Below are 10,000 nucleotides of genomic sequence, written 5' to 3'. Positions count from 1 at the left end.
GATGATGATGATGATGATATGATGATGATGGTGATGATGGTGATGATATGATGATGATGATGATGATGATGATGATGATGATGATGATGAGAGGAAGAGGAATTACGTGTAAATTTGGAATTTATTGACTTTACTTGAATGATTCCATTAACTTCTTTTGAAAAAAGTTTCGTTTTCATTTGGTTCTCGCATTGGCCACATTTTCAAAGTAGCGACATATTTCTTTATTTGAGCTTGCACGAAAAATCCATTCGATGATTGACTGTACATTTACTGATCTTGATTTTTTCTGTAGATTTTGCTGTATCACATACGAGCAAAATCTATGATAGCGACAGCCGAAGTTTTCTGTATATAAAAAAGCAATGTCCCTCGCAGCCTGGTAAGAAATTTGTCCTCCCTGTGCTCTTATTGTTTTGGAGTGGTGTGTGGTGCAGGTTGTTGTGTCAGAAAAACAAGCTTGAGTCGTTTTTAATCTTTACACTGCATTTCAAACCGATAGTCTCATAAACTGGCGGTGTTCACTTCACTTAGCAAACAAGGGAGGCTAACATTTGCCAATTACTCCGGTGCCCTTATTTCTGTGCCGCGCAGGAGTGACATGCAAATTGTCTCTTGTGCGAATTATTTGAAAACTCCAGCACACAGCGTCCGGGCTGCGAGTCATTCAGGTAAACAATAAGACCCGCGGATCACAGCATCAGTCAACACGAGGATGGACGAATCACCTCTCTCATTTGTTTTCTTCAGCCGCGTTTCAACCCGCCAAGTCAAGGGTTTGCGGTGACGTGGAAATCTCTCTCCGACTTGTCGCTTTACACTTACGCGTATATACACGTGAGAGAGAGAGAGAGAGAGAGAGAGAGAGAGAGAGAGAGAGAGAGAGAGACAGACAGACAGACAGAGAGAGAACCAAGTAAAGCGGTTAAGGTAAAACCAGGACGTACTGCATTCCTTTACTTGTGTGTTGCAGTGGCCCTGTCTTCTTATTCCTTACGTCTACCTCAGAACAACTGGACGATTCTGGCTGTATGTATTATTTTCACCTCATTGGGTTTATCCTTGTGTGCGTAATCTACATATATGTATGCTCAAACGTTTCGGTCACAAGGCGACCTAATAAGCAGTGCAGCATTCTCCTCCTCAATTAATTTGTTTTTGCTTAATTTTCAGGTGTATTCTATATGCACAAAGCGATCCCGTCCCTTCCTCACTTAATTAATGTATTTTTTTCATCCTTGCTTATTTTTCAATTAGTGTCAGTACAAAGAGCGGTGTCTCGTGGTTCCTAAGTATTACAATACCGCCAACGGGTGAGAATGTAAGCTTAATACAAAAGAAGTGTGAAGTGAAATGTAACTCTTCTCATCACAATGTTGACTTTGTTTGAATGTGAATTTTTTTTTTTGTATCATGATGTTATCCTTTAATCTGCTCTGGTAATGTTCAAACACAAAAATCTTTAATTTGTCTCTCATACTCAAGTAAAATTAAGAGACTTTCAAACAGGCTACTTCATAATAAATCCTACTCATGCAGGCTCGTAAAAACACCACCTAGTTGTAATTCAATCTCCAGCAAGTTTTTACTGTGTTAGATAAGGATGAAAAATGTTCGTGTACCAGCCTTATTTAATGATTTATGTTCATTCTACTCGAGTAAGAGAAAGACTGAGAGATTTTCATATCTGTGAAGTATAAGAAAATGCCGGAAAAAAAAAGATAATGTTGCAGTGCTTGTCTTTCAACACTTAATGAACGTGATACTCATCGTTGTGATATTTCTTTTCTTTACGTTTATAATTCTATTGACTGACTGTCTTGTGGCACATTAGGACTCCACAAACACTCTTTTCTGCACAGGTACTCATTGAGAAACTTAGGTATAAAGTAATGGATGAAATTGTTTCTCATGTTCTTATGTTTGCAAATCTTATTTGCTAATGAAAGTAACAAGAAGTCATATCTATTCAAAAGAGATGAATCAGATATATATGGTAAATCCAAAGCTGATTTGAATCAAATTAAAAATAAGTGTGAAGATATTAGTCATTTTCAATGTTTAGGAACCTTGGCATGACTAGAGAAAGAGATTTAGGGGGTGACAACGGAGTGTTCATGATGTATTATGGAGAGTCAGTGGGAAGAGTTACTGAAAAGCGCAGGGAGATCCTTTAAGGACTAGGACATCTGAATTACTTACTACTTGGAAATGCTTTGTACAGGGCAAATGAGCTAGAGATAGAGAGGTATAAGAGAAGATCAGATAAATTCATAGATAGGATAGTTGGAGAAAATCGCTGTATACTTTTCATGAGTGGACTTCAACGCATAGACCTGACGGCTCTTTTGTAGCTTCTCTACTTAGTAATGTTCTTGCGAGTAACCTAAGCAGCTTCCCGATAACTCTAAGGCGAGAGCTCGCCATGTGTAGAGCAGGAGATACAGGGTTGGGGTTCCTGTGATGGCGTGTCCTTGCTTCCCTGGTGTCATAAGGGGCGGACGTGCGGCCAGGCGGGAGATTAATAAAACATGCCCAGCAGTGGATGTGGCTGCAGACGGCATGACCAAGATGCATTTGGGGGAATCTTCTGGCGGTCTTATTTGTTCATTTGTGTGTGTGTGTGTGTGTGTGTGTGTGTGTGTGTGTGTGTGTGTGTGTGTGTGTGTGTGTGTGTGTGTGTGTGTGTGTGTGTCAAGTATTTAATTTGTCGTATTCCTCCCAGTACCCGTTGGCTGACATTACTTACGAGTTAAGAGGTTGAAGAATGTACGGGGTAAAAACTCTCACGTTAAACACTAGATCAGATGTTATAGTAAAGACGAATAATTCCCTGTGAAAGTGGTAAGGTTCTGTGTTGGTTTTAGAGGCAAGGGATGTTACTTCTATTTGCTTATTCATTCATTCATCTATTAATTTGGTGTAAGATGTTATAGATGTTACTGTTTACCGGGATGGCTTACATAAACTGGGCTGATGCGAGACTTGTTAAAGTAAACGCTAGAGAATAAGAACCATACAGGATAGAAAAATTATGCCATTCTTGCAGTAGAAGTTAAGCATTTCACCAGCGCTACTTATATCCATCAACTATAATAAGCGGCTTGCTGTTCAAAGGTTACCAACCAAAGCAACGCCGTAATTCTAATTTACCATTTTTATGTAACTTTTCGAAGGCCTCGGTATATGTTAGCATAATGCACAATATTTTTCAGATTATAAGGAGACTATAGACTAAAGACTATAGAGGGAGATAAACATAAGTGAAAATAAAACCAAATAGATGGAAAAAAAAGATTGGGGCAGAAAGCTAAGTGACAGTAAAACCAAATAAATAGAAGAAAGAAAATAGAGAAGAGGACCACTGAGGGAGATAGAATTAGATATGAGTAAAGCTAATAAATGGAGGGAAAAAGAGGAATATAGAACTAAATAACTTGACTATAAGAAGATATGAAAATAAGATTTTAAAACCAAATAGATGGAAAGAAATAAGAGGGATATGATTTTAAAGGATTAAAAAAAAAAAAAGACAGGACTAGGCATCATGCAAATAAAACCAAATGAATAGATGCAAGAAGGATATTCCATTCGATATAGGAAGACGCATTGGCTGAATGCACAGAAGAGACAAGTCAGACAGATGAGGTATGCGGGCCGTACTGATGACAAAGGAGAGAACTGTGTCGGTGCCTCCATCTGGGAGGGAGTTCCTGGAGTGCCACGGACATTTAGAAATGCACGCGTGTAGATATTACATGGATTATAACCAGTAAGATAAATTGATATGCGATTAATGGAGTGAACAAGATGATATAGATACAGTATTTTAGAAAGCCAGACAGTTAAATGATGGAAGGTTTAAGGGCAAAAATTTTAATTTTCAAGAGTGAAAGGAGGGTTACAAGTATTTAGTAAGACAGACAATTAAATGTTACATTGATTATGTAATTGATGAAGTCAACTGATAGACGATGATTCCTACAGTGAATTGAGCACTGCAGAAGAGCACACAAAACTTAGATGGATTATAACCTGGAATATGGATTAATTGGATTGAATGGAAGGTTACAGATACTTAAAAACTGGTTGATAATCAAATTGTAGGTGATGACAGGTATATAAATTGAGAGACTATAATGGATGTATGTGTAGATACATACAGGTATGTGAATATCGATGAATGAATTAGTATAGATACAAGTAAAAACGTTAAAAATGCATAGATACATAAGGACTGATAGTTATGTAGATTACGTTAGATGCGTATGCAAGCAAGCAAATTAATAGTGGAATGAGTGCATAGCTAAATGAAAAGATAAATACGTAACAATATAGAGTGAATAGTCATGAATACGTAAATAGAAATAAGATGAAAATATAGATGGAAAATAAAGCTTGTCAACTTGAAGAATGTATTGATGGCTTCATGTAGAAACAGATAAACAAATGTAAAGATAGACGGATAGATGAATGGGTGAATGGATGGAGCACCAAGAGTAAGTTGATTTATAATGCACAAATAAAGAGATACTTTAAAGACTTCCCAAATAAATGGACAAATAGAGAAAAAATAATAATGAAAACGCAGATTGATATAGAAAAAAGACATAAAAAAGTTGGAAATCAATGAATTAATGGATGAATGCGCATATACAGAATTTAATGGACACGGAGATAGAAATCAAAAGTAAATCTATAGTTAGACTGTTAGATGAATGAATAGTTGAAATTAAACCAAAAATCGATAAATGAATAAGAAAAATACACGCATACAATAAAAATCAACACCAAAATACAGATTGCAGCGGACAAATTGCTATAACGAGGAAGGCTATTAACATATGACAATAAAAGGAGGCCGGTAAGTGGCGTAGCTTTTACCTTGCACGTGGAGGCGCATTCCTGAGTGTTGGCTGCAGGAAACCTCGCCGCCACATCTTTATGTCCAGGGAGTGCTACTGAATGTGTGATTTGAGGACGCCCTTACTCGCATGTCTCTAACCAAAAAAAAACATTAGATCAAAATACAAAAGAAGTGGATGAGGAAGGTTTCAGAGTAGAATGAAGAAATGAAGGAGAAAGGAAAAAGAATCGAAATATGGTGGAAGAGTAGAATGAAGAAATTAAGGAGCTAGGAAGGAACGTGAAAAGGTAAAGAAATGGAAGAAAGGAAGGTAAAATGAAGAATGGAAGGAGAGCATGTGAAGAAATGAAGATGAAGGAAGAAAGATACAATGAAGCAATAAAGGAAAGAAGGAAGGTAGACTAAGAAATTAAAGATGAAGGAACAAAAGGAATAACGCAGATTACAAGGAGGAAGGAAGCAAAACAGGAGGTCGCATCATCGTTATAAGGCACCGGAACGTTTGAGAACACAACCACGTGACGGAAAACAAGAGAAAACAATAGAGACTCCAGAGAGATAAAAAGAAATAAAGGGATGTGTGTTATATCCCCTTCAGAAGTTTATTTTGAGATGTTTGTCCGTAATGGAAATAGGCCTCTAGTACGATGTTTCATTTAGGAAAAGACAAAAAATAGAGCCTTACAACACTGATTACTACATCTAGCACACCACGTTCTCCCCAGGAACTATTTTCACTGCCTCAATCATCCTTTCATTCGATTTCATGCACAATCCTAGTAGCAGCGCGATCTATTTCCTTCCTATTTACATCACTTTCATTCCTGTCATGCCCTAATTCAGCATCACTCACATCATTCTTCTGTCGCTCTCATACCTCTCACACTCCATTACATTTACACAATCCGATCTTGATGCTACAAGCGGCTCAGAATTTCCCCGTAAGTCAGACAAAGATATTAAGAAAAAAGAAAATAGAAGAGAAAGGGGAAGAAGTCTGTGGCCGCATCTCACTTCACACCAAGAGACACTCACTGGTTTTGGCGCCGCGTTAAGATTGCATTAAGATTTTTCTCACCATAATTCTCGCCCAGACGAGGAGGCTATAAAGACATCATCAGGAAGGACACCATTTACGGCATCTAGTGGACACCTTGGCAATGGCAGACCAGTGTACCCAACAGTTAAGTAGCCCCAAGTGCCACCTCTCAGTGACAAGCGTTGTAATCTTAGTAGACGCACTTAAGTTGTTGCTGATGATGATGATGATGACATTCCGTAGAGGATGCACCTAGAGGAGAAAGTGCAGGAAAGAAATATCCACAAGAACTCAGAACTCATTGTGTCTGGGGAAAAAAAAAAAATCCTGTTATTGTTTTGGTATGGTTAGCAGTAGAGTAACATAATACTAGAATGCTACTCAATTTCAGAAGAAGAGAAAGAAGAGGAAGAAAAAGAAAAGTGAAGAGAACAAGGAGGAAAAGAAGAGAAAAAAATTACGAGGACTAGAAAAAGGGGGGAAAAGGATGAAGAATGTCACTGGATTAAGACGTAGATGAACTATAAACTGTATATTAAAAAAAAAAAAAAGTATGTTGGCATATATGTTCATTATCACTGTCATCAGTATTGTCGTAATCAGCATCATTAGTTTTATGTTCACTATAAAAGCCGTGGACAAGAAAATAAAAGGTCAAACAATATGATATATACACAGATCACATGACTATTTGCATTTCTCAAACTTCCCTAATTAGAGTATTTTAATGGTTTTCTTGGCGCTGCATTTTTTAGCATTTCATCACCCAACAAGCATCTGGCTTTTTTATTGAGAATATCTGATGGAAGTAACCGAAAGTTTTTTTTTTTTTTTTTTTTTTTTTTTTTTTTTTTTTTTTTTGCGTGTATTTCATAGAGGTATTTTAAGAAGAATTCTGCGATAAAAAGTACTCATGATGATAATCATCTTGGTGGCCTTTCAACAGAGTCCTGATGAAAATATTTGACCTTTGAGGAGCTGCAGTTGTTTGCGAGAAAGTAAACGTTGTGTGTGCGAGTTTGTGGTACTTTGTCTAAGGAAGTTGTCTATGTTCGGCAAGGTAAAAATGATTATACATATATTCATAATACATGTACAATACATATTTGACCTAGTTCTGAAATATAGTATAACAATGTCTAATGCTAGTGTCACACATTCATGTATGTGAAGCACGTATCATCCGGTATGTAGAATTTTGCCCATACGGTAAACACGTCGTAAAAACCACGTAACACTTTCGTGGTGCGAGAAATATACCCGGGCGTACCGAAGGGGATGCGTGCGGGCGCCACGTACCTCTCGCCGGTACGCGAGTGGCATGGTATCTTTGGAACGTGTTCCAAATATGCGGCAGTGTCCACATCAGTCTCAATACAATAAGTACGAATAGCCGCACCACGTGGTCCGCACATGATCGGTACCGGAAGCGTACCAGCCCTTACGTGACCTGCCACGCTGTAGCCTCGCAAGAGTCTCGCACTGCCTTGCCACGCACGCAGTACCTGAGGTTTCGCGTTAAATCACGCTACTCTAACGTTCCCGCCGCTGTGCACTCACGTAGTACAAGGTATGTAAAAGTTGTGCGTAGACCATACGTCGACAGTTCACGTACTGCTTGCCTGTGTGACAAACCTCCAAGCACCACTCCATCGCTTCCATCAGTAGACAGTGTTTTGTCTGTGTGTTTGTTGGTGTGTGTATGCTGTGTTGACATGTTTGTTGTTTCTGTGCCACTTTATGCATGATGTGTTTAGAGGTATGTTGCCTGTCTGTCAGTGTTTTCATATTTGCCAATCTGCAAATAAAGATAATAATGTGCATTTTTTCATACCCTTTATGTGACTTTTACTAATAATAGCAGTATGCAAATTAAATATAAATAATGTAAAATATTATAATTACTATAAAACTTTAAGTAACTACGTAAATAATGATTGCAATTTATACTGAGAAAAGTAACAAACGCACGTATACAACTGAAATTAATACAATTACAAGTAAAAGTAAAATATGGAAAGTGAAATATGGAAATAACAATTTCGTAGATACTTGAAAAGTGACGATAGTTGAATAGCCTTTATGTGACTAAATAATAGCAAAAAGCAAATGCAATGTATATAATTTATGATATGCATATAAAATGATAGAAATAACATACCTATAGAAAGATGTAAATAAAAATTGTAATTTTTACTGAGAGAATTAACGAATACAGACATACATATGAACAGAATACAACGATAAATGAAAGAAAATCGTTGTACATGTGCTGCGGCATCAAGACCATCTCTGATGGGGGCGAAGGCGTCCATGGTGAGCAGTGGGACGTTGTTGACCCTCCGATGGTGCTGCAGCAACTGATACTCTGGAAGGCGTGCTTGTCAAATATGTGCATGGCAGGTATTCATCACGTTGTTCTTTATGTTGTGCAAGTACTGCGTGCCACATACCAGAGGATGCGTGTCGTAAGGGCACTGGCATGTGGTGCTGGTGAAGATGTGGCCTATTTCCTTGCAAGCACATTGTATGCCTTGCGTGCATCGGCTGCTTCGCACGTACGTACGTGTACTTACGTGCACCCTACGTGTTGTGTTGATTAACGTAATCGCTTTGGATGTGTAAAATACTAGTAGTCTGGGCTTTCATGTTGGTTTCCTTTTCAAATTGTCTTTTTCTCTTTTATATTAGTATCCCATACTTAAAAGTTTTCTTTGTATTCCCAAAGATAATAGAAAACATCTACTTACGTTCAGGGTAAACATAAGCAATGGTGATCACACTTGGAATTGTTTAAGCATGTGGATGTGTGTGTATGTTGATACGATGGTCTTCACAGGGATGTAATAACGTCTGTGAAGGAAGTAGTCGATTCCTGGTTCCTTTCCATCATAATCAGAAGTTTTTTTAGGGCTTCAAAGTTTGTATTTATCCACAATTAATTTCTTAGACTAAATCGTTATCTTAATTTCAGATACGATTCCAGCTTGGAACCCTGGTTTGAGTCCCTTAACAACGTCTTTCAACGGGATGGAGTAAGTACGCTCATTAGTAAGAAGTGCTGGAATGGAAGTAAGAGAAGCTTAAGACTCTTTCTAACTTCTTTGTGCTCACCTTCTAGGAGGTCAGGGAAAAGGAAGAGATGAGTTTTTCGTGGTTACAGTGGTGGAAGCAGTTCCCTTAGAACTAAGCAATATACGAGTTTGCTTGGTCATATTTCCGTTTGTTTTGATTACTGCATTAGCGTCTCTAATTCTCTCTCTCTCTCTCTCTCTCTCTCTCTCTCTCTCTCTCTCTCTCTCTCTCTCTCTCTCTCTCTCTCTCTCTCTCTCTCTCTCTCCATGAAGTGTGTGTGGTGAGTTGTTCTTGGCTTTTGTATCTACCCCTTACCAAGCGGGTTTTTTGGGAGTGGTAAGATGAAAGCAAGTATTTTCCGGGAGTATATCATTTGAAAATACGACAAAAACACGACAGATGTTTTAATCACATGAAATAAATCCATTAAACTGATTACACAGAAATGTCGAATTTTGGCGTTTATTTTAATGTTTTGGTGAGCATAATTTGTCCTAGAGGTTAGGAACGTTTGCAGCACTACAGAATGTTGAGGCACATAAATATATTTCTATCGTAGAGAAAATATATGAAATATGAGCCTTAAAACTAAACATCAATGCACTAAAGCACGGAATATAGCGTCACCTGAGCATCCTCCTTGTTGTTGCGTGCTACACACAGCCATCATAAAGAATCATACTATCATAGTCACCACCTTTCACAAGGAATTGTGCACACTCCGCCTGCTGGACAAGTGTTTGGTTCCTGTGCGGATTGAATGGCTCGGCGACTCTACGGCGCGGAATCAGCGTCGCAGATTTCAGCTACTCCAAGTTGTCCATGCTCCACTCAGACCGCACTGATTCAGCTGCCACTCCTAATTCTTGTACCCTTGGGAGGATGGGAGGGTCATGGGCATTCCGCGACGCATTCCCCACGTCTCTCACACCTATAGAACTCTCTCTCTCTCTCTCTCTCTCTCTCTCTCTCTCTCTCTCTCTCTCTCTCTCTCTCTCTCTCTCTCTCTCTCTCTCTCT

The 10,000-nt window shown here is 38.5% G+C and overlaps 1 protein-coding gene across 1 annotated transcript in view; it reads left to right on the top strand.

Moving 5' to 3' along the window:
• LOC123516116 overlaps positions 1-10,000 on the top strand; it is a gene marked incomplete at its 5' end in the record, with an annotated part of 16,013 nt that overhangs the window by 1,517 nt on the left and 4,496 nt on the right. The window contains one exon of the mRNA XM_045275221.1: positions 8,881-8,941. Within this exon, the coding sequence (XP_045131156.1) occupies positions 8,881-8,941 (61 nt within the window). The remainder of the gene's footprint in view (positions 1-8,880; positions 8,942-10,000) is intronic.

Source organism: Portunus trituberculatus, chromosome 40 (assembly GCF_017591435.1).
Source record: "Portunus trituberculatus isolate SZX2019 chromosome 40, ASM1759143v1, whole genome shotgun sequence".
Lineage (NCBI taxonomy): Eukaryota > Metazoa > Arthropoda > Malacostraca > Decapoda > Portunidae > Portunus > Portunus trituberculatus.
Note: the sequence above shows the minus strand (reverse complement) of the source record. Positions and strands in the feature narration are given on the sequence as shown.